The sequence below is a fragment of the Crinia signifera genome, chromosome 5, assembly GCF_055691185.1.
Source record: "Crinia signifera chromosome 5, ASM5569118v1, whole genome shotgun sequence".
NCBI classification, from domain to species: domain Eukaryota; kingdom Metazoa; phylum Chordata; class Amphibia; order Anura; family Myobatrachidae; genus Crinia; species Crinia signifera.
In genome coordinates, this window is record NC_139221.1 from 131,320,122 (window position 1) to 131,346,603 (window position 26,482).

At 40.6% G+C, this 26,482-nt stretch overlaps 1 protein-coding gene across 2 annotated transcripts; it reads right to left on the reverse strand.

The window, feature by feature from the left end:
* Positions 1-1,188: 1,188 nt before the first annotated feature.
* ZCCHC2 (zinc finger CCHC-type containing 2) lies at positions 1,189-24,587 on the reverse strand. 2 transcript variants are annotated; one of them, XM_083188052.1, is made up of 13 exons: positions 24,464-24,587; positions 21,623-21,699; positions 17,504-17,575; positions 15,660-15,769; positions 12,126-12,220; positions 11,619-11,690; positions 10,228-10,285; positions 9,486-9,618; positions 8,226-8,281; positions 7,151-7,239; positions 6,227-6,355; positions 4,110-5,576; positions 1,190-3,511 (listed from the first exon to the last, which is right to left on the reverse strand). In XM_083188052.1, the coding sequence occupies exons 3-13, from the start codon at positions 17,504-17,506 to the stop codon at positions 3,444-3,446; spliced, it is 2,280 nt and encodes a 759-aa protein (XP_083044178.1). In that variant the 5' UTR covers positions 17,507-17,575; positions 21,623-21,699; positions 24,464-24,587; the 3' UTR covers positions 1,190-3,443. The 2 variants fall into 2 exon arrangements, with proteins under 2 accessions (XP_083044179.1, XP_083044178.1); XM_083188053.1 differs by lacking the exon at positions 6,227-6,355 and having other exon boundaries at positions 1,189-3,511.
* Between the last annotated feature and the right edge of the window lie 1,895 nt (positions 24,588-26,482).

The window sequence follows — 26,482 nt, forward strand, 5'->3', positions numbered from 1 at the left end:
GGGGGTGGGGGGGATAGCTCTTATAGTTAGTAAGTGTAGACTAGTGGGTTTAGAAAGGGGAATGTTAGGTTTAGGGCTCCAGGTATTCCCAAGTTGGGGGTGGGACATACAGGGTGGGGGGCTTATTGGGGGGTTGATTTGGGTCCTTCTGGGTATATATTTTTTTCTTTTCCTGTTCCTTACTTATTCAGGCAGTAACTGGCTTTGGTAGCAATCTCCTTATCTATTCCTGCTGACGTGTATATTTTCTTGTGCTCGTGTGGCGCCTACGGGCACTTGAGTGGTCATATCTTTAGGTTAGAAATACGATAAACCTTATATTTACCTTATAATCTGTATACTTTGCCGGACCACTACGAAGACATTGTATTATAAGCCAACTGTGCCTGCCGAATATGTATGTATTTTTTTTTTATTTTTTTTTTGGGGATATGTTTATGTTTAATCTGCAAAACTCAATAAAAACTATTGAATTTAAAAAAAGAGCTTGCTCTAGCTATCGATCTATTCAATATACACACACACAATATGAATGAGATCCTGCAACATGACCATTTAAGGTGCCCATACACTAGGGTGATTGCCCTGCAATTTGGTGACTTCATCAGTTCATGGCGAGAAACTGTACGAAACGTGTCAAAAATTTCATGCACTTGGCAACAGTTCCAAGAGTATCACATAGGAGCATGAAGATTGCATGGGCTTACACAATACATATATCACATTGCCAAGCCTTTTGGTAGGCTTGGCTTGCATGATATCGTATGCAAAAGAACATTAATATATATATATATATATATATATATATATATATATATAAATAAAGGGGGGGGTGGGGGGCGTTAAGACTTCTTACCTTAAAATCTTTGTCAGTTAACTGCAGCCGCTTACTCCAGTCACAGAAAGCTGCAAAGAGCCATTTGCCATATCAGATTCCCATAGTCTATCTTTATCAAACCATATATGACAAACTCAAAAGATCCCATAACAGTCGGAAAGAGAGATTTCCATTTTTACTGTAATACAATGATACAACGTTTCTCATGTACCACAACAACAGGACTTTAAATCATTTATGCTGCTGGGTCAGTACTTTTCTCACCTGCTGCCACACACTAAATTCCTCAACACATTACCGGTTAGAAAAACTTTAAAAATAAATTTTAAATGTAAATAAAGCAACAAAATACGCAAGTAGTGCTTTCCTGTTTTTTTTATTGCTGTTAATTCAAGGAAATAAGTTTGCATAAAATTCAAAATCTTTTCTAGAAATATAAGTAACCTTTCCAGTACATAACAATTGAAATATCAAAGAATATGGTAAACGTACAAATAAGGAGAAGGTAACAGCTCACTCTTACAGTACAGTAGAACTCTCAGCACCTGCTGCCCTGTCAGTCCTTGCTCATACAATAACTAACTGAAGAGGAGTTTTGTCCTACCTTCATTGTGTTTAATCATATCCAAAAATACTTACACCAATTAAAATATCTGTAAGATTTATTTTCTTCTTAAATTAAAGCTTTGTATGAAACTACTTTCATATCAACTTAACATTTTGCCACTGTCAAACAAGCATCACATATTGATGCAGTGTAAGATACATTAGCTGGGGAGGACAAAAAAGGTGTTTAAAATAAAGATATTTTGTTCAAGTTTGCAATTCATGAAACGACCTTAGCTTTATGAATTTTTTTATTTTTTTATGGTCTCTTCACCTGTGGTTTATATATTTCTTTAGAAGCTCTCTCATACCTGCTGTGTAAGAAACTATTTAGTGCCTAGAGACCTTTGAGGAATAATAAAACAAAAACCTCCCAGCAAATGAAAGTTTTACAAGGGGGGGGGGGGGGGGGGAGATTCAATTGTTTTTGCACTCATTACCAGGAGCTCTAATAATTTTGCCATTAGACGAGAGTCCCATGACATTTCGGCTTGCACCAACCTAAAGTTGGCTAGCAGAAATCTAGAAAAAGCTTTTGGCCGCCCAAGTATAGTGCCCCCAGTATTTAAGATGCACTGGATTTACGAGCATAAAGTGCAATTGGGCACAAGAAGCTTGAAAAGTATTGGGCGCCAAGTTGCTTTTGCATGGCGTCAAACAATTGAATAGTCACCCACCCCCCCCCCAGGAATGCAAAAATCAAAACACACATAATGCTGGTAATAGACTGCTGTAACATAGACATCCATACACCGTTATCTTCCAGATAACCTCAGTGCACAAAAGGTATAAATATTACCTGGAAGCAGAACTTTTAGTGCATATGTTGGCTATTTCTGAATACAAACTGAAAAACAGCAGCATTAATATTTGACATGACACGAACAAGTAAAACACAGAATTTCAGACTTTCACATTATTATTAGACACTCAGTGGCAAATTGGAGAAAAACAATGACACAAGTAGTGACTGCTATTCTCGTCAACAAAAAGTAAAAAGTCCTCTTTTTTAAAAATTAAATACTGTCAATATTCTTCAGCGTAAATAAATTAGGACTGGCTATGTGCGTCTGGCAGAAGCAATGGTGTTTTCGGTCACACTGATAATTCAAAGACTGACTGCAAAGATTTAACAGACTTGTCTGACCACTAGCAGTCCAATTAGCGTAAAGAAGACCAAAACTGGTTATCTCCTTACACAAAAATAATAATGTATCATCACACAAACTTATTAACCAACTGTCAAACTGTTGCAGGAAACATAACAGCAGACACAGAGACAGACTCTGCATCAACAGGATAAATTCTTAAGATATCTTCCAAGTCTTGTTTCACTTCTTATTAGGAAAACAGGTCTGTCCCTACCAATAAATATGTTAAATTATTCTTCCAGACTTGGAGGTTCTAGTGCTTACATTTTAATATGCATTCTCTCACCTTACATCGACACATACATCACATCTCAGGGAGGTGCAAGGACACATGACACTTCCATAGTAGTTTTACAATCTTAACCCAAACATGTGTTCTCGATTTACTCCAGCCAACACAAAACTGAAGAAATATTTGGACCTACAGTCAAGGGCTCCTCTTTCTCTAGAGCCATCCATTGTGTGCTTAGAGAATACTACAGATATACATGTCCCCAGAACAGTCAATTGAGTAAAGAAAGGTGTTGCAGGGTGAGACATCAGGGGCAATGACATTTCAGCACAGCATTTAGGTTCCTCGACGACTCCCAATCAATGAAGCTGTAGAGCTGATCTTCCAGACCACATTACTTCATGGTGTAAGGCGGTGTCCTGTGCACACAGGTGTTCTTCGGACATGTCTCTTTAGTTCTTGGTTTGCATTTCATGGCACAGTAACATGTTTTCTTGTCTGGTGATACACTTTTAGCTCCTAAACCCATCATGAAAAGGAAACAAACTTCTGTACCGTTACTTTGCAAGTGGACTCAGTGTCCATTTATGTATAAAAAAAATTATGTGGACTGGTGTCAGTCAGCTGAATCCAAAGAATCATGAGAGGGATTAGGGAGAGGTACACACCTCAGCCTGAAAGTGCCTAAAACAGGAAAGAGAACCGCTAAGTCAATGCTTATAAAAGTAAAACAAGTTCAACAAAATGTTTAAAAGGGGACAAAGAAGCACAAATCAAAAAGGCACTTTTTCAAATGAAGACTCCAAGCGTTGGACAATTGCTATAGAAACTCATTGCAGAGCCCCGTAAAACAGCATTCAAGTTCTAACTATACTGTTTACTTCCTAGCGAGGGGTAGATTCCACCTCGGTTTTCTCTTCATTTCTTCTTTTGGCTATACAAGGCAAACTCTGTAAAATCTCTTCTTACACAATAGACACCGATATGGAATTACAGAGGCACAGAATTTTAAATAATTAGGCACAAAAGAACGGAATACAAAAACATTAGGATATATATATACTGTATAGGGGGCTTTGTAAGTTACTTTGTTTTTCACAGGGTTATCAGAAGAATTATCAATGGTGAGAAGAATCCAACAGAAAGCTTTGCACCATTGTAGACAGTGAAGCAGAAGAGCAAAACACACGCAAACAGACACACATCTGTCACAACCATCATGTGGAAGAAGGGAGAGACAAGGACAATTAGAAACAAGTCCTCTGGGAACTATCACGATTACCTTGCTGATTGGCTTCCATAGCTGGCTGTTTACAGTCCTGTGCATAGTGACCAGTGAGCCCACAGTTGAAGCATGACAGATTGCCGTTTTTCTTAGCCACTGATCCGTTGGAGTTGCCTACTACATTTGTTGCTGGGTAAACAGGGTACATCCTAGGAAAACTTGCCATCTGTTGCATGCCATAGTTGGCCTGACCCCCGAGCACAGTGTCATGTACTAGACCAGTGGTGTAGGGTGTCTGATGCAGGAAGACGGGAAACTGTGTTCCATTGCTCTGGTGTGCTTGGCTGAGGTAGGTGTTATTGCAAATTGATGGGATAATAAAGGGAGGAACTCTTGTATACATCTGTCCAGTGATCGGATTTGGATAGTAATAACTGCCCACAGGTACTCCTCCACTATTTCCACAGCTGCATCGACGTCCACAAGACCCACATGTTCCTGATCCCATTTGTTGAGGTTGCAGGAGTGTCCCATTTGTGCTAGCATTACTAATTGCAGCACTAATAAAGGAAGTGCTCTCACTCTGTGCTGTACTGTGGGTTAATGCAGGGCTTGGGCTGGGTGCTGGCCCAGTACTATGGGTGGGAACAGTAGGAGAGATGGTGGGCTGCACCTGACCACTATTTGCCGGCTGAGTAGCAGCAGTATTCAGTACACTAGCGTTTGCAGTAGGCAAAACACCACCTGATGGTCCAGACATTGGGTACGGGACCGTTGAAGGTGCAGAGGACAAATTAGTGGCTGGAAAAACCAACTTCAGGTTTGTAGTTGGAGGCATAGCTCCAGCATTCCCATCCAGGTGAGGCACTACCTGATTAAGACTTACTACTTGTGAAATCGGCTTAGCCAGTGGGTCTGAAGCAGTCACAGGAGAGGCTGTAAACCCACCTGGGCTGTAAAATGAAATGAAGCCAGCATTTGCAGCCCCTAAGCCCAAACTAGTCTGTGTTGATCCATTAACAGTACATGTCTCCGCTGGCCCCTGAGTATGTATTTTTAGCCTTTGAACTGGCATATGCAGAGCAGGGCTGCTGGGCTGACAATGACGAGGAAGGAAAGGGGAAGGGACAGGCAGAGAGGAAGTCAGTATTTCAATACACTTCGTAGATTCTCCCAAAGTAGAGGCTACAGGTGGAACACCAATTCCAACAGAACTGTGATGAAATCCTTCCCGCACAGGAGACATAGAAACTGGGGTGACCAGCATACCAAGTGCCTTTCCTTCTGTGGGAAGTGATGTTGGAAGTGCAGGTTCCAATTTCTCTGTGCCACTTGGCATCACACAGTGCAACGTAGGTACAAGAGGAAAGTGGGGGAAGTGGACACTGTCTAAAGACTCTGCAAGAGTGCTTTCTTCATTGTTGCCAAGGTGATTGGACAACTTTGGATTCGGTGGCTTAACTGCACTGAAAGTTGTCAATCCAGGAGCATGTTTGGTAGAGTCCTCAGAATTACTGTCTGTATCTGTTGAAAAAAAAAAAATGAGGAAGAGCAATAGCAAAATATACTTAAATCAACTTTATATTATTCCTTCTTATAGGCAAATTCAGCCGTTTGTATTGGGAGTGAAGAGATAGGAGCTTTTTTAGTAACCTTGTGAAGCAACACTTACTATGCACAAAAGGTAAAGATAACAGCATAGACAGGTAGAAGTAGTAAAGGAAAAAAGGACTGTTAACAGTGTAGACAGCGGGAGAAATAAACCCTAATTGTAGGTTCACCAATAAGCTAAAATGACTGCATAGGCAAAGCTAGTAATTGAAGCAAGTGACAAAATCTAAAAACTAAAGGTGCCCATACACTTGTAAGATTTATCTTCAGATCTGGCTGGTTGGAACAAAAACATGGTTATGGATGAGTGACAGTGTCAGTTTTCCAGCATTTCCAAGCAAATGGTCAACTGTCATGTGCTCTCATCCATAACCATTTTTTTGTTCCAACCAGCCAGATCTGAAGATAAATCTGCGTGTGTATGGCCACCTTAAATTTTGAAAAATAAGAATCTGGTCTACTCATCAGAACTAAGCTTAATTCTAGTCTTAATCCCATCAGCAATTTTTATTGTACACTAATTCAGGATGTCGCTCTCAAACCCCCCCTCCTTTGACGCCAACCTCCATCCTTCTCTTCTTCACTCTCAAAGCTCTCCCTCCTGTTATGGCGGGGACTAGGTGGGGAACTGTAACTCTCCGAAGAGGTTTCTCCACAAGTTTCATGCCCAGACCCAACTTCCAATGTTGGATCTAGAAATAAAAGAGACAAAGAAATGTCCTTTCAAACATTTACTAGTCTTTTTACATTTTCAGAGGGCTACCAAACACTTGTCATATTGCAGCAAATTGTTTTGTGTTCAGTGGCTAGTTAAGCCTTTTTTTTTATAAATAAAAAATAATGCCTTAAAAAGGTCATTTAAAAGCGACTCGCAAAACTAAATTCCTTTGTAAGGGTATAATTATATGTAAAACATAATGTGTAAATAACCCATGGCAATTAAAATAATTGGAAAATTAAGTAGAAGAACAATGGTCAGACTTTTATAGCTCCTGATTAATTTAATAAGAAAAATTAAGACATTTTTAGACACATTGGGTGAAATGTAATAGGATGAGAGATTCAGAAAGTGAGGTTTGGTAATAACTCTCCATTTTTTTCCCAGTGTAAATGATTGCCACTTTAAAAACTGGAGACTTCTTACCAAATCTCTATCTCTCACTTTCTGCATCTCTCATCCTATTACATTTCAACCCTCAGAGTTCATTTACCAAACATTAGATCGCCATTTTGCATTGATATACAAAGTACTAATCTTTGTGAAGACTTTTCTAGAACAGAATTCCGCAATGTGTGGAATTCCTGCTGTGGGAGTTGCATATTGCCCTAGAACAGTTTTGGAAACTTTCAAATAGCAAAAAAATTGTAGGGCATGCTGGGATGTGTACTTCCACAACAGCTAAGGCCACGCATTTTTGCCCCTTGCCATACAAATACACAGAACCAAGAGAAATGGTGATCAATCACACATTTTAGACAACGCTTACCCTTCACAGTAGAGGTCTTCGAATTTTGAGATGGTTTTACCCTGATTGCTTTATATACTGACCGACCATCAGCCTTCGTAAAATGATTTCTGTTGAAAGAATATCCGCAATAAAAATACTGGTAAAGATTTAACATTAATGGAGAGGTAACAGTATGAATTAAGCAGTCATTTTCCATCTGAATTTATGCAAAATAAGTACAACTGAACAGATCACAAAATATCTACATGACTTGATAAGTCATTCTGTACTGCCGTACATTGAAAAAGTTTTTTATTTGCAAAAATCTACAACCACTTTAAAAGGCAATTACAGGAATAATGCAGGTACAAAACTCAACCAAAAATACAATACAGATACTGAGGGCTGAATGCAATGACCGCCAAGATGCAGGCATTGGTGAATCTGCCTCATGTTTTAAACAGGCAATCACTGCTACCTTAAAACATAGGCCAGACTCATTGGAATCTTGCAGACACCAGTCACAGGAAATTGCACGTCTCTAGATTACTTTTTTATCATTTATTACCAGTTATTTATGAAGCGCACACATATTCCGCAGCACTTTCCATAGAATATTTGAACATTCACATCAGAGAATATTTGATCATCGGTCCCTGCCCCAGTGGAGTTTACAATCTATAGTCCCTACCGCATGCACATGCACACACAGACATTCTAGGGTTAATTTGTTGGGAGCGAATTGACCCAGTATATTTCTGGATTGTGGGAGGAAACCGGAGTACCTGGAGTAAACCCACGTAAGCATGGGGAGAATATACAAACTCCACACAAATAGGGCCATGGTGGGAATCGAACAAATGACCTTGGTGCTGTGAGGCAATAATGCTAACCATTACACCATCCATACTGCCCATGACTATAGGATACCAACCGCTCAGGACACTTCATAAAAGAAATGCACTTTGTGGTACCATAATTGCAAAAAAAGAAAAGAAAAATCTAGGGAAAAATGCATACATATAATCCAGAGCAAAGAGTAAACAAGCACCTTAAAACTAAACATAATTCCTCCTCCAAACATTTAATACAAATAATGGTGAACGCTCATTACCTTTGTGTGGTCTCTAGCCCAGTTTGCTGTGAGCTCCGTTTATCTAACGTACGCTGCTGCAGAGATAAACAGTTTTACCATTAACAAATATAGGGATGACCTGTAGCATATGTAGTGGTTCTTATCTGCTTACAAATTCCACTTCTACAATTATCCCACTTCTTACACACAGATGTTGACAAACAAAGTTGCAGGGAAATGATATAGGCCTGGTACTAAATAGCTGTACACTAGGTATAACATTTCCGTTACACAATAAGAATCTCTTACTGCAAATAAAATGACATTTCTGCAGGGCCTGTTTTACATTTTTCTAGGTTATCAGTTCATGCTATTTATTCCCAGCACCATTGAACGACAAACATGATGGGGGAATAAAGCGCCATTGTCCTTCCCACATCAGTATCATTGTGACCAAAGAAATGAAACATTTAATGGAGTTATTCCCCAAAGAGGAGTGTCCTGGTACCTGTTTTGGGTGTACAATGGTGACTTGGCAAATATTAAAAGAATGTAATCTCTAAGTTCTTGAATGTACTCATGTCCCAACAGTTCAAAATTAAGCATTATGGATTATTAGATAGGAGGAATACCGGCACACCTACTCAATCGCTGACATTTTGGCCATTTTTCCCCATGCAGATTCGAATTATTCAAAAGGTGAATCTGTTTTATCAAAACGGGTCGCTAGCCCATTTGAGACATAGCATGCCTGATTGGTGAGTTTATTTGCCGATCCACGTGTTTTCAGACTGTTAGAACGTTTCAGACAGTTAAAGGATTGAATAACTATTGGCAAAATGGCTGATATTTCAATTGAATACAGGGTGTATTCAATCCAAAGATCAGCCAATTTGCCATAGCTTTCTTATTGGACAAACATACCATCACTGGCATCAGATCTATGGTGTGGGCATTGGTTGATCATGGCCATCTTAACAAATTTAAAAACCTCAAACTATAGTTTACTGCCCACAAAAGTCATATTGTAAGAGCTAAAACGGGACTTTTCTCATCTATTGATTTTATTTCTTCACGGCTCAGGATCGGGGGTATTCAGCATGCAACTCTGTGAGTTTGTACATACTATGGTGTACATCATGGGTCTACAAACTGTGGCCCTCCAGATGTTTTAACACTCCCTTATAGCAAAACTGTGGCAAGGCATGCTGGGATTTGTAGTTTCACAACATCTGGAGGGCCACAGTTTGAAGACCCATGGTGTACATGCTATATATACACACACACTGCTGCTCTCACCTGGTGTCCTACATTTATGTAGAGCTGAGAATGTGAAGACTCAGTGGAGTCCTTCTTCCTCCAATTTGTTCCATTTTGTTCATTATGTGGCACATTAGCCCCATCACTGGGGGAACTTTTTGTAGCAACAAAACTGTAGAGAAGCAAAATGATTACACAATGCAGCATTCAGGTAATACACATACCATATGCAGAATCCTGTCACATGAGCATAGTTTGTGTGGATTTAATTTATATTACTATTCTTTTACTGTCAGCGGGAGACACTGAGCATGTCTCAGATGGGAAGATTTCAATTTTCCAGCACAGAAGACACAACAACTTTACATGCCGCCATACAGTATGGAAAACTATTAAAATTGTGTGAAATATATATATATATATATATATATATATATATATATATATATATATATATATATATATATATATATATAGAATATAGCAATGAAGACAGCGTCCTGATGACGGGCGATGCCCGAAACGCCGTAGACGTGATGCAGTAAAGTTTCTTTGTTTTCACTTAAGTCCCGGAGTGACGCTGTCTTCATTGCTATATTCTGTATTAGGGTTTCTTAACCCCTCAAGCGAGCACCCGGGCAGGTATTCCCTGTTGCCCCAGGTTGCACCCAGGAGTTGCCGGACAGATCGTGCTATTATATATATATATATATATATATATTTGCGAGAAAAAAACAACACATTCCGCCAGCATTAATGCAATGTCGGTGATCAAACTTACTTTGTAACTGGATATTTTCCAGCAGGTTTCTTGTGCACTGTCATAGGGTGCATAATATCTAACAAAAATAAAATGAACTACAGTAAGTTACAGGAACACACAGTAATGGCTAGCTGCCCCTAGTAAAGGCCTGTGTATAAAACATTCCCCATGCACGTGTAATTCAGCTTTACGTTTGTGAAAGCAGGACTTCCATTTTATAATAACCACACAAATGTAATAGGAGGAGAGATTCAGAAAGTGAAATATTTGGTAAGTAATCTGTTTTTTTTTTTTTTAAAGCGGCAATCATTTACACTGCACAATCACACTGGTTGAGGATTGCCACTTTTAAATAAAATAAAAAAACATGCAGATTTCTTACCAAATCTCCCACTTTCTGATTCTCTCATCCTATTAAAGTTCCCCCAATGTGTCTGCCCAGAAGTGTGGATGGTTATATAAACTTACAAACACGTTGGGACCAATGATAATTAGAAAGTACATTTACCCAATCTCTTATAAGTTTACTCTCAAATACAGCAGTGCACACCCATTACAACAAGCAGGTATAACCCATGTTCAATCTGTTGCTGAAGAATTTTGTTTTGAAAGTTGTAATCCTGACTTTCCCGGGGGCTTTGTGGGGTCTCCCTGATGTGTTGCAACCAAATACATTTAATAGGAATTCTAACCACATATTTTATTTGCCGTTATTCCTTCATATTAGAGAAATAAAATTGCCAAAGAAAGTTTTAAGGAAACATTATATAAAATATCTTTAATGGTGGCTTGCAGAGATAACCATTCGGAGTAGGTGCCTAAAGTGCTTTTGCCATACTCCTATTAGAAACCAAATGATAATGTCTGTAGAACAGTTCTGATGTCATGGCTTCATGACAAAGTATATTATAAAGAATAACACACCCACTACTGTTAATAAAAGTGATCTATAACCTGGATAAAACCACAAGTCGCCAGGTCATGTAACTCCTAGGTAACTTCCATATGTACTGTATCTTTTGCAAGAGTCCACAATAGCTTGAAAATGCGGCCTAGCAAAATGTGTGACTTCATTGGGGGAGTGTAGGACATGACCATAAATATGACAGCAGGTCATAAGGTAGCAGATATATCTCCCTGCAGAGTGCATAACAAAGTTGTGTCAAGTATATATAGACTCTTGTGATCAGTCATGCACAGAAAATTCTGATGTCACAGTTCATTTAAAATCTTCCTGCAAGCTAAATCTAGGGCAGTTTATTTATGCTATTGGTGTCATTCTTACCAAATAAGCTCTACCAATGAGTCCCAAATACTAGTCAAAAGAGAGCATTGCCACACCCCTCTCTAGAATAGCCAAGGACAATAGCAACATAACCTGCTATCAGAATTTAGTCTAGATTGCTCACCCTCCTCTTGGCTGGATGTCTCAGAGCTGTCTTCTTGGCTTTTACAATGCTTTGGACCAGAGTGCAAATAACCTGTTGACAATAAAGTTGCATAGTGGGGCTTGACTATGAACCATAAATGTGATGATAATAATAAATAATTAATTATAATAGACACTATTGTAAACCACACATATAAAAATGGCTATCCTCATACTATCAAAACTAAACTAGGAATACTGTATATCCACCCAAGATCACGCAGATTGTTCCAAACAGTTGATATATTTAAAGTGATTTCTCGTCAGGCGCCCATACCGTTAATAAATTATAAATGATGACAGCAATATGGCAAACCATAAAAAGCAGAAATCACCCTGTGTCACTACATTACTCAAGTTCAGATTTTCCATGTTCAGTGTATTTGTGTGTATTTGACAATGCATCTCCGAGTAAAAGAAAAGCAAGAAGAACCTACACTCTGTACTGGTTAATGCATTATAAATGTATAATACTTTGCTTGCTTACTATTGGTGTGACCAGATTCTTTTGGGATATCCTTGAAGAATTTGTACACTCTGTGATTTTGAAGAAGATCCTGGGACGGAGATGAAAAGATTTGCCTTAAGGAATAAAAAGAACAAAAAATAATTTAGTTTTTAGAATAATATAGTGTACAAACAATTACCTCTCCATTTCCCTCTGGCCTTTCTCTCTCCCATCTGTCCGCGCTGTCTTCTCTAGTCCAATACCCCCAATAATCTCTCCTATAATAGGTGATAATATAGAAAGGCACCCTCTTCCATGCTCATGGTCGGACCCAAGCGGGGCACCAGGGGTGTTTGTCCCAGGGCCCCACAGATAAGGGGCCCCCACACTCTCCCCTTGAATTGCACACGGCGCTGGTACTGAATTCGAACCACAGCATGATTCAGCCGTGTCTCAGATTTCCCCACCACACACACACAGCCTCTGCCAGAGCTGCCCGCAGAGGTGCGGCTGCAGTCATGGTCAGCCTCTCGTGGGGTTTGTGTGACCTCCAGGAGCTGTGAGAGGCGGCACCATTCCACTCAGTCTCAGCTCCTTCCTCAGTGGCACTGGTAGTGTGTGATTGGCCGGCAGCCGGCTTTGAGCTGTATGGTGCTGGACCAACTGTGGTGCAGGGATCAGCTGCAATATTCAGATGCCGGGAGTCCTGACCTAGCACCTATATACTAATGTGTTTTGTTAAACCAAAAGTCTTATTATTAATAAATAGATTTCATACAATATAAAACACCAATATTCATAGTACTGTGTCTGGCTTTTGTGCTGCAGATGAGATGACAATGTGCTGATTTATTGTGTTATTCTTTATATCCTGCAAGATATTTGGAACATTAGGGTACATTTTGAAAAGTGTGAGTTGCATTTGAGTTTTCAAAATACACTAAAAGCGGAATGTAATGCTGCCCGAGTTGGGCGTCAGTGCGGGATGCCAGACGAATTCTGACTTTTTTCTTAAAGGAGCAATCACTTACAAGGCAAAACCATTGCCCATTTAAAAAAAAAAGTCAGAGTTCGGCCTGTATCCCCCACTGACGCCATACTGATGGCATTACATTCCGCCCTATATCTTTTTGAACTGACATTACATCACTTTTATTGATTGGGGCCCCCCACAGACCTTTATCTGGCCCTGTCATTGCTTCACAATATACAAGAGTGCTCTTCCTAGCATCATACCTAGACCACTTCTATATACTATGCGAGTGTGCTGTAGATATGGAATCTTAGAGGGGACCCACCATCTTTTGTTAAAATCTATGTAAGGAGATGGACCCCCGTGCTCTACTAGTGTATTATCTTGGTAATAAAAAGGAATGTGTGTATCAGTGAATATTTTCTACCCATATTATCTGCGATGCGTGAATGGAGTGGACCAGACCATTATCCAATACACTGGAAAGGCCAATAGGATGCAAAGAAAAATCCCTGGTTTAAAAAAGCCCTGTGATGCGCATGCATATTACCTTACTAGCTGAAAAGCTGTGCTTCTACATGGAATATCAAGTATTTCCATGCGTGTAAAATAAATTTTGAAGGACTTCCAGGTAAACTACAGTTAAGGAGCCCATAGACGGTCCGTTCCCGGACCGTCCATTCTGTACTATGAGATGCGCATTCCCGTGCATCTCATCGCACGGTACAAAAATGATGTGCTACACATACTTTTTGTACTAGCTGTTCATCGCATTGCATGCACAATGCATGCAATGCGATGTGTACTATATGTGCCGAACGGGTCAATGAACCCGTCTATGGCGGACGCCTATAAATATTGTTGCTTCATATTATTTTTTTTGCTGTCTTCACCTGCAGCTTGGTACCACTGGTACAGTTTGGGTGGATTAAAGTTGCTTGAAAGCATTATAGGGGCACCAACCTTGACTTAGTAAATGAGGTGGTGTTCCGGGTCGGTTTAGAATATGCAGAATCTCTATAAGGTCATTCGTCCTCGGAATTAGCAGAAAACACATTTCGCCGCGTTTCCATTTGGGGGTGAAATTTTTAAAAATCCCTTGTCATCGGTTGCCTACATCACAAAAGAAGGCTACTGCCAAAATTTCAAACGCCTAGTCATTATGGTTCTGGAGTTTTCGTGAGGAGTTTCATTTGGCTTTTATAGCTGTAGATTTTGCCATTTTATTACCAAGATAATACACTAGAGAGCGCCGTTTCTCACTCGCTTTAGATATACTCATTTCATCTGAGACTACACAAAAACACTCACACAACGACTAGCTGCCACCCGAAATACAGGGAGTGCATCTAAAGGACAACTTTTAGATTGTTTTTAGAGACACACATTATATATATTTATATAGATCTAGAGATATAGAGCTATCTATCCACCTATACAACTATGGATACGAAAAACGTCATACCATATGTTCTGCAGGTTGATTTATGTTATCTTGTACAATCTGAATCCTACCAGAATATTTATTGCTGCATTCCTTTTTTTACCCCAATCATGTTCATTTATGCCCATAACCAGAATTAGTTTAAACAGATAGTACAGATGATGCATTTAGGACAAAACAACTGGTTCATTGTTAACAAAACACCACTACTCCTGTAGTGGTGTTCGACAATACCCAAACACTCATCTCCAGATAGACGTACTGTATGCATCCTCGGTCTGATTAAGCAATGGAGACTGAGTAAACCAGGCACCACATCACCAGAGCAGAAGTAGGCACGAGCAGTCTACCAGCAGCTGCAACTAAGGCTGGGTACACACTAATAGATATATCTGCAGATATATCTTCAGACAGATTGGGCATTGTGTTCTCCATACATGCTGCCTGATCCGTTGGGACTGACATCACAAATGGGCAGGCACATTTGCCCACCAAATGAGCTGTCAATCATCAGCGGCTCCTAGAACGGCTTTATGGGCAGTGGGTGGATCCCCCTACACACATCGTGATGCGCCGATATATCTTTAGATCAGACAATAAATCTTTAGGTGTATGGCCAGCTTTAGACAAAAAAGATGGTCTCTAAACACCAGCCACAACTGCCTGCTCACACACAGACAGCAGGCAAGCAATTGTGGCAGAGGCATCTGCATGCCAAACCTCACGGAATATCCCGCCATCTCACACGGCTGTTCCAGGGTGGTAGGATCGCATGCGAAACATCCTTGGTGCAGCAGTGACTCTCCGACTCCGATACAATGTGCATGGGATAACACATCGGATCAAAATCGGACGTTAAACACATGCAATTTGGGTCCTTCCTCTTTCCGATGCCCCGGAATCTATGTAAAAGGGCCCAAATCGGAGTATGCGAGTATTAAAGACATATTGGTATATCAATATACAAATATAAAATATCATTGATTCTATTCATGATACTCAGCTTCAGGACATCAGTATTTAAATCCCCCTAATAAAAAACTCTTGGCATCAATCAAAGAATATATTCCCATCACAAACCTTAATTTCAGATTGGAATAAGGGGAATGACAATGTGTAATACCAAACATTTAAGAAAATCAAATTGAAGACTTACTTTACTATAGGCTCCAAGTCAGAACACTGCAGCACCTCTCTCTTGTTCCCTAGCTGTAAGGCATCTAATATGGTTTTATCGATATTTTCATTAGACAGCTCCTTTGGAAGCTATGAAGAAAGACACAGACAAATTAGCTAGGTTTATTAACATTTCTAAAGACATTTGAATGCAATTTAATGGCACACTGCAGTGTGTGTGGCAGTAGCAAGGATCAGTCTCGGGGCAGGATGTTCTAACATCCGCAGCCCAGCTTCGCTGCCCTTTGCAGACATGATTATCGCATATGCTCTAACATATGCGATAATGATGGCAAAGGACAGCTCTTGCGTTAAGAGCTGTCCTTTGCTGTGAGTCAGCGGGTCCCCTCTCCCTCCCTAACCCGGCACTGGTGCGGCTGCGTGGGGCCGGCTCTCCTCCTCCTCCTTGCACCCGGAAGAGGATTACAGTGCAGGGAGGAGGTGGTCACAGGTCCGGCCAGCACACCTCTGTGATGACGCCTTTAGTGATGCCTGTGGCCGGGCCCGCCCTTTTTCTTGACGCCGCCGGCTGGGCCCGCCCCTTTTCATCACGGCGCCGCCCGGGCACGCCCCTTGTGTGACATTGGCGGGCCGGGACCAATTAAAACAGTGACGTCGGTGGGGACCAGTCCGCCCCCCTTACAGCAGTGCCCTGCCTGCCCTAGTTCCTAGAAGGAACACTGTGCCCCCCATCGCGGTAACCCGGCAGGGGAGGTTTAGAGCATCCCAAAATGCGGTAAAAACCGATAACTGTTGTTACAGCATTTTTAGTTTAGAGAATCTCCCCATTATAACTACTACTAAAATAGCAACACATATTTCCAGTGTGGAAAGCGGGCTCTTATAAACTGAGAGCCTGATGCAGAGTTGAACTGAGCTGGGCTGTAATTTCACAGATATGACTATGTTCAACAATATACTTTGATAGCCTTGGTTTCATACTCAGACACCTGTCTACTAAAAACAACAGCAATCACGCACAAGGCATGTGAGCAGCGCATTGAGGACTAGGCAAGTGTATGGAAAAATAAATTTAACTTTTACTGAAAATTGGACCACATAGAATATATATATGAAAACAATGTAAAACAAATATATAAAAAAAAAAATATATATTAATAAAGCGATTGGCAATGACACATCACATGATTGGTTGTTGGAATGGGGGGGGGGGGGGGGGTTTGCCGGGTGGAAGATGGACTGGCAAGGTAGGTGCACTTCGATGAGTGTCCTCACTAGTGTTGCGGCGCTACGGGCTGCTGCTGGAGGTGGTGTTGAGGCCTCCGCATGTAGGGACCAATATCCTCACAAGCAAGTGGCTAGATGGTGGATGATGGCCAAAAGGTGTCCGCCAAAAGGAGCAACAAGGGGGAAATTTGTGTTTCCGGTAGCTGGAGCCAAAGTGTCCACAACGGGCTGTAGTCCCACAAGTAAATGTCCTGGATGTGTGGATGGCACCTGACGCGTTTCGCTGCCAACTGCAGCTTTATCAAAAGGTGTCTGACAGTGTGTCTGGTTTAGATATACAAACCTTTCTTAATGGTCAACATGTTTGCAATCCAAACACTTGCATAATTAAGCCAAATACTTCATAGAATATAGTATATAATCAATATAGGAGGCAGACGTACTTTCTTAGAGTAACTCAATATATTAGGGTAAAAAAAATATAATATATATATATATATATATATAATATTATATGTTGTAATAGCCGTACAGTAATATTGTAACTCCCTAGGAAAAAAATTTGGACAATAACAACAAAAGTAATAATAATAATAATAATAATAATAATAATAATAATACAAAATTAAAACCTACCATTAACAGAAATTCCAACAGCTCCCGATACGATTTTGTCACAGATGTTCTGGATTTATCAGACCAGTTCACCTAAAAGATTTGATAAAAATAATTAACAAAAAAAAATGGGAAATTCAACGCCAAGGAAAATATGTACTTTTCAAAATGGTGCATAGTGGTTTTCACTGACACAATTGTGTACAAAAACTGGCAATGTACATTAACTTGCGGACAAGTGCGCAGCCGGGCATCACGTCAATGCTGACGGCACATCCACAGGAACTCATTTTCTCCCCAAGTATAAAATTAACAAAAGACGTACGAAGCCTTAGAGGCCCATTTACTAACATTATTTTCGCTTAAAGGGTGTTTTCACAAACTTTTTCCACATTTTTTGAGTTTCACCTAATACCATGCTCATTGCCGCCCCTGCAAAAACCCGGGTTTTTCTTGCCGGGTTTTTGGCGGGGCACAGAGCATCGCAACTTTTAGACCCGTTCTCACTGCACCTTAGACCCGGGAAATTCCCGTGTCTGACCCGTTCACACTGCTTCCCCTAGTCTGCCCTGCCAACAAGTGTGTGAATATAATAGCAGCTTTGATTGGCTGTTAGAAAGCAGCTTTTATTGGCTGGCTGAAGAGGATGTCATGAAAAGAGGCCTTTTTTCCCAAGCACATTGCATTTTGATGATGCCACAGGCACACAGGATTTTGGCAATGTTGTAGTAAACTGTGGAGTCCTTCACTGTGCCGGTCACTCGCTTATTAATTTCCTCCTCTCCTAGCAAGCAGCTCCAACACTTCCTCATCCCTCCAGTGCGCCATTTCTGCTCTCCTCGACACAGCATTAAATGGACGTCACATGTCACCTTATTACATTCCCCAATCAGCTTGCTATTTCGCATCTTGTGTGAAAAACCCATGTCTGTGCTGTTCAGACTGACGTACACCCGTGTATTACCCAGGAAAAACCTGTGTGTAATTCCAGGGGCATAACACCCGGAAATTTCACAAAGACGCGTTCACACTGAGACGCGACGCGGGAAATTACAGCATAGACAGATAGACAGACAGACAGACAGACAGACAGACAGACAGACAGACATATACACATACATACATATATATATATATATATATATATATATATATATATATATATATATACACATATACACACACATAGATACATCTATCTCTATTTCTAGGATAGATAGGATAGATGGGGTGAGGAGTGAAAGTTTGGGCACCCCCTGCCAAAATTCATTTTAATGTGAAAAAAGAAGCCAAGGAAAAATGGAAAAATCTCCAAAATGCATCAAATTACAGATTACACATTCTTATAACACTTTCAAAATAACAGAAAACAAAAAATGGTGTCTGCAAAAGTTTGGGCACCCTGCAGAGTTTATAGCATGCACCGTCCCCTTTGGACAGCTGAGACTTGGCAGTGTCATGGATTGTTCTCAATCATCATCTGGAAAGACCAGGTGATGTAAATCTCAAAGGTTTTAAAAGACTCATCTGACCTTGCCTCAACAATCAGCACCATGGGTTCCTCTAAGCCAGTGGTAGCCAACCCTAGCCCTCGAGAGCTACCAACAGTTCACATTTTCCAGACAACCTAGCTGCTGCACAGCTGCAGTCAATCACTGACACATTTTAAAAGATACACAGATGGAGCTAATTAGCTCACTTGTGACTGAGGAGACCTGCAAAACATGCACTGTTGGTAGCTCTCGAGGACTAGGGTTGGCTACCCCAGCTCTAAGCAGTTGTGTAGAACACTGAAACTCAGAATAGTTGACGCTCACAAAGCAGGAGAAGGCTATAAGAAGATAGCAAAGCATTATCAGATGCCCACAGCTTCTGTTAGGAACGTAATAAAGAAATGGCAGTCATCGGGAACAGTGGAAGTTAAAGCAAGACATGTAAGACCAAGAAAAATATCAGACAGAACAGCAAAACCAGCAATTTACAGGATCCAAAAAAGCATGGGTTTACTGGGGGAAGATCATGTCTTGACTTTTTTGACTGGGTGACTAAAGTAATAGATCAAAGTAGATGTAGCTTATCTAGACTTTGGTAAAGCTTTTGACACTGTCCCACATCGCAGACTGTTAAATAAACTTGAAAGCTTGGGATTGGATTTTAAGATAGTTGAATGGATAAGAGCGTGGTTGCAGGACAGAAAACAGAGTTGTAGTAAACGGAGTACAGTCAAAGGAGGGAAAGGTTACAAGTGGGGAACCCCAGGGATCTGTACTTTTTAATATCTTTATTGGTGATATTGCAAATGGAATTGAGGGTAAAATGTGCATTTTTGCAGATGACACAAAGGTATGCAACCGGGTAGACACACCAGGAGGGGTGAAACAAATGATTGATGATCTAGGTAGATTAGAGGAATGGCCAAGAGCATGGCAACTACAGTTGAATGCCAAAAAATGCAAAATCATGCACTTGGGTCTCAAAAATCCAAAGATTAAATATAGTATAAATGGCACTATAATGGAAACTACTGAGGAAGAGAGGGATCTAGGTGTCACTATTTCAGGGGACTTAAAGGCATGTAGGCAATGTAACAAAGCAATGAAGAAGTCAGATGCTTGGTTGCATAGGGAGAGGTATCAGCAGTAGAAAGAAGTAATAATGCCACTGTATAGGTCATTGGTACGACCTCATCTAGAGTATTGTGTTCAGTTCTGGAGGCCATATCTCCAGAAGGATATAAATACATTAGAGACTGTACAAAGAAGGGCAACAAAAATGGTGCATGGCCTGCATCACAAAACGTACCAGGAAAGACTAAAATATCTTAATATGTATACTTTGTAGCAGAGAAGGGGGACATGATCAAAACTTTCAAATATATCAAGGTACAGGTGGGAGACATTCTTCACAGGAAGAGGAGCAGCAGAACATGAGGACATGCACGGAAACTAGTGGGAGGAAGAATTACTTCACAGAAAGTAGTAGATAAGTGGAATAGCCTCCCATCAGAGTTGGTAGAGGCAAATACGGTAGAACAATTTTAACATGCTTGGGATAGGCATATTGATATCCTTACAAAGAAAGAGGGATCAAATATGGGTTGAGTTAACATGTTTAAAAAAGGGCAGACGGGCCAAGTGGTTCTTATCTCCCGTCAAATTCTATGTTTCTAACAGCTCGCAGGATTGTGAGAAAAGAAAGTCAAAATCCACGTTTGACTGCACGATCCCTCCAGGAAGATCTGGCAGACACTGGAGTTGTTGTACACTATTCCGCTATAAAAGAGATACTTGCACAAATATGGTCTTCATTGAAGAGTCATCAGAAGAAAGCCTCTTCTACGTCCTCACCACAAAAATCAGCGTTTGAAGTTTGCAAATGAACATATAGATACATAACTTCCAGGGTGGTAGAGGATGTTTAATATGCAGAGGAGGGGTGTATAGTGGAGTGGGCTTATTAATCATAATTTTCTGGTGGGAGGACAGCTTGCTTGACTGCAGATATCTCCAGTTCCCGGAAACAGATTTTTTAGCAATTAGCAATTAACAGGCTTGGATGGGGACCACTGCTTTGAAGTCCGATATCTCCGGTTCCCAAGGGACGATTTTTTAAATTCTTGTACCCATGGAAATAGGGGACCCTCAGCTTTCAGCCTAGGGCCCTTAGACTCTAGGGGGGGGGGGGGCTGGGTACTCAGAAACCCCCCCTGCGTGCACCACTGAAGAATGGGCGAAGATACCTCAAACAAGAATTGAGAGACTTTTTGTAGGCTGGCTACAAAAAGCGTTTACAAGCTGTGATACTAGCCAAAGGGGGCAGTACAAGGTATTAATTCTGCAGGGTGCCCAAACTTTTGCAGACGCCATTTTTTATTTTTTTAAAGTATAAATGATGGAAATAAAATCAAACTTTTTATGACATGTTATAAAAATGTGTAATCTGTAATTTGATGCCTTTTCTGGGTTTTTCCATCTTTCCTTGGCTTCTTTTTGCACATTAAAATGAATTTTTGCCTGGGGTGCCCAAACTTTCGATCCCCACTGTATGTATGTATATATGTATGTATGTATGTATATCTATATTTATCTATCTACACACACAAAAAGTAAGGTAATTTCGGACAAGAACACCAGTACTCACCTCAAATGTGTAGTCTGAATTCTTGTCAGCTCTTCTTCTTTGTACATGTTTAATAGTTATGCTCTCAATATGAACAGCTGAAATAGTAAACATCAAAAAAAAAGTTAGAAGATCTGCATTCTATATCCACAGTATGAAGGAATACAAAAAATGGTGAAGTGGTGTATCAACCTGCCATCGCAAGAGCAATCTGCAAAATAAATTGACTTGTGATTTAATTTGGATATTCCCCCTAAGACACATTTTAGGTTCTTCAGAATCATTTAGAAAGTAAGAATCAATGTTTAACTTTAAGATGAGTCTTCCTCACATTACTGTACATTTTACTTCCAGGTAACTCATGCTGCCCTAATATCCCATTAATATGGGAAACACCGGTGATTAACAGGTTATATGGCTGATTACAATCTTGTGAAATTAAGGCTTAAACATCTGTGTCCCAGACTAAAGGGATATTATGCCAACCGTACTAATGAATGATGCAGTAAAGATGATAAAGCTAATATACACTATTTATCGATGGATGGTATTATATGTGAGGTAGAGGAGAGTAAGGGGGAGCGCATGATAATAAGACAATGTGCGAGATGTATGAAAGTGAAAAATGCAGTTTTTTGGAAGTTTGGCTGCGGTCCGCATCTGCACCAAGCCCGGAATGTGATACATTCTGGGGCTTCTATGCTGTGGGCAACACCATTTTTAATTTGTCAATGGCCATAGAAGCCTATTAGATTCTATTCCTTATGCCTGCTGTGAGGGATCTAGATCCCAGAATCCCTGGCTGTCCGTACGTCACTGAACGCATTCGCAGATAGGACTCCGGGTACAAAGCACGGCAGTCCCATCATCACAAAGGATGGCTCTTACCGCAAATTCTTCATGCATTCCGTGCCGGTATGCATGCGAAGTGTGTCCGCAAGCATTACAATTTGCGTGCTATGCTTGCCGCATTCCGCCCAATAAATGGGGCATATTAAAGAAAGTGACAAGAGTTTGGAGGATAATAGGGATTTGCAGTCACCCATATATATGAACAAATTAATGAGGAGAAGGTCTTTAAAAAAAATAAAAATAAAACTCTTGCCATGGACTACTATAGTAATAAAATATATTGTAGAACAGCAGCAGGCAATCTGTAGCCCCTCCAGCTGCTGTGAAACTATACATACAGAATAGGCAGGACATGACAGCTTTGCTATTAGTAGATGATAAAACTGCAGTGGGGCATGTTAAAATGTATAGTTCCCCAGCAGCTGGGGGGCTACAGGTTACTCACTACTGGTATAGACGTTTCAATAAATGATCCTTCACATACCAAAGATCAACCAATTAGCACGACAAATTATCGATGTACTATGGAACTATCTGTAGGTGGCCAATGGCTAAGAGGCTGCTGGTTACATTAGGATAACAGAGCTGTGGAAATACAGATACTGGCCCTGGGGTCTACCTAGTGAAAGCATAGGTATAGCACACAGGGCCACTAACTGGATGTAATACACAGGTTTTGAAGGTCTGTCAAAATAATTAACAGTTAAAACTGAGAAAGTTATATATTCATGCAGTACTGAACAATGGGTCTGTAGAGGCTAAAAGATAATTTGGCACATAGGACATTTATTGTGTATTCTGTGTCCTATTACTGGTAAAGAACTTTGTTTTGTAGTTGCCGTCTTTCTTTCAACTTAAAGAGAAAAAACAACATTTACTAGAAAGCAATCACACTTGTTTTTGTCTGATTACGTAATTTCCTGTACATGCTGATTTGTATGCTTTGTGATTTTTCAGAAAAAATACCCCAACGCTGTACTGCTCATGCACCACCGTCAACTACCTCCTTCACCACTGGTATGCCCACCAATCCCCAGGGATCGGCTCCAGCAGTGCTGTCTGTTTTCGGATATCCCTTCTCCTGTGACACCTGGTGCTGTAAAGTGAGCTGCCGCTTTGCAACATCTACTACACCTGGGTGCCACAGCTCAGTAGGAGGCCCCAGAGACCGACAGCTCTCACCGGACCACTGATCCCAGGACCCAGGGTAGGAGGATCATACACAGCTGATCATCCTGGCTCCATGCCTGCACAGCTTTACCTGCCTAGGAGCAGAGAAATCTGTGCAGAAGCCCAACATTCACATCCAAGCCCTGTGATTTGTCAGCTGGCATGATCACAGGGCCAAATGAGTGATTATTTTATTTATTTTTTTATTAAAATTTGCCACAATCCGTTTTCCCCATTATAAGTATGGGAAATGCGATTTGCTTACTTAAAACTGCTCCAAAACCCCTTTAGTACATTCAGGTGAAACTGAAATAATGTGAAAAAGGAGTGAAAACACCACTTTTCACATTATTTTAGTAATAATGTTAGTAAATGGGTACCTTAGTAGTGGTCAACCTTGGTCAATTAAATGAGTAGTCTGTATTCCATAGTGACACGTAAATCATGATGTAGGCCGTTTCAGAAAAGTACCATGCACCCACAACTTGGGTGGTCCCCAGCTAAAGCAGTCTGTCCTGTGCCATCCTCACCTTCAGGTGAGAATAGTTGCGGTTTAGCAATCACCTGTGAATAGATGCTGTGTGTATTTACATGGCATATATTCATACAGCAGGGAGAGCTTGGGGCAGCCCAGCATTTCTGTAATTGCTGAACATGCCCCCAAGCTTAAAAAGCAAATGTCACGCCCATCCTGTGTGGACACGCACCTTTTTTAGGGCATGTCAGAGGGCCCCTTTTCCCTGATGGCACCCTGCCCAATGTTCGTCCTAAAGTCAACACTAGATTGCAGAGTGTTACTGTTTAGTGAATAAAATTTAGACATTTTGGTGATAGACCTACCTTCTGGTTGAAGATTACGAGTTGCTGCACTGACCCCATTGTGAGTACCTTTACTGCCATCAATGTGTTTATCACTTCCTGGCAAATATTCACGTATTTTCTCCTAGAAAAAGTAGTGCAAAAATTAAATTAAAAATTATACCGGACATTCAGCATAGTATATAACATTAAAGTATTGTATACACTCAAAGAAAGTAACTTGAAAAAATGAAGTGCAAAATGAAAGGTGAAAAAAAAAAAAGCGGAAAAAGTCTTTAGAATTAAATTGCTCTTGGTCACATGTAAACAAACGGTGATATAAAGTTGAAATATGTATCTTTTATAGGTTTTAACAGGGGCTAGGATGGAAACATTCTTCAAAGGAAGAGAAGAAACTGGATGGAGCCAAGTTCGGAAGAAATTTGAAGAAAAAGGTAGTAGATATGTGCAACAGCCTCCTATCAGAGGTGGCAGAGGCTAACACAGTAGAGCAATTTCGACATGCTTGAGAACTTTAGACTCACATAGTGTTGAGGTTACCTAAAGGTTAAAAAAAATGACAGACTAGACCAGTGATGGCTAACCTTGACACTCCAGCTGTTGTTGAACTAAACATCCCAGCATGCCCTGTTAGTATTACTATTTGGCCATGCTAAAACTGGTGCAGGGCATGCTGGGATGTATAGTTCAACAACAGCTGGAGTGTCAAGGTTAGCTATCACTGAACTAGATGGATAAAAGTTGTTCTTATATGCCAACAAATACTCCGAAAGGCAGAAATGCCACGCCCACATGCAGCTGGATGAGATGAGTTAAGCTGTACTCACACTAGACATTTTAAAACGAACTGATAAATGGATAGATTGAACAGAGACATAAAAAACTTGATTACAAAATGCATTTTAGTTTCCATCAAATGCATTTAGCTGTATTTTCTTATGTACAATCCAAAACAAAAAAAAAGTCACTATTTCACTCAACAAGCCAGATATGAAAAATAGGGACCTCATCATATACCCATGTGAACTTAAACACTTTGTGGGCTGGATTTACCAACCAGTGGCAGTATAACCCGCCACCGATTAAATGGATGCTTATTGCATATGTACGAATGTATGAGATGGGCAACGCAAAGGGCAGATCTGCCGATCCATTGACTTCCAGGTCTTTGATCCGGGAGTCCCACAGTGCATGCAAAGAGATGCCGGCACCCGCAGGGCACACTAGTAACAATGTTACACTAAACCCAGTTCACCCATTATACACAGGGAGACCTGGATTTATCCCTTCTTATAACCAGGGTTGGTCGACCAGGATTATTCAGTTTGGTGCTTTAACATTGCACCATGACCTGGCAATAACCCAGGATATAAATGGGAGGTATCCTTGTCAGATCCTTCACGCAGCAGCACTGCGGAGAGAAGCGAATACGAGCCAAGCCAGAGGGGGCTTTGGTACATTTAAAAAAAGCAGTAAAAGCCCTTAAAATAGTTTTTACTGCTTTTTTTTGCCCCTTATTACACCGGCATACGGTCGTATTATCAACCATAGTTAGGTCGACATGGGACAGGTCGACATGGGTTTTTCACAGTTTTTTGAGCCGACAGGCGGTATTTCATGCCCTACCATCCACTAGGCTGTGGTGGGAGAATAAAATAGTGTGCCGAGCATAGCGAGGCACCGTGCCCGAAGCATTGCGAGCGGCTGCGGTTGACTTCCAACTGTGTCCATGTCGACATTCGGGTAAAAAAAAAACAGTGAAAAACCCCATGTCGACATAACGCATATCCCGAGATAAACCCATGTCGACCTTGTCCCATGTCGACCTAACCTAATGACTGTCTACCTAACTATGGACTCTACATCTTTTCATTGTGAATTAAGGGGAAAACCCTAATTCAAACTTTTTTTTAAAGAAGCCATGTAGGTGACAAGGTTAAATGTATTTATTACTGAAAACATCAAGCAGTAAAGTATCTCAAGGTAAAGAAAGAAATTATAGCACTGTTTTAGCAGCCAAAGTAGGGGAAACAAGACTCC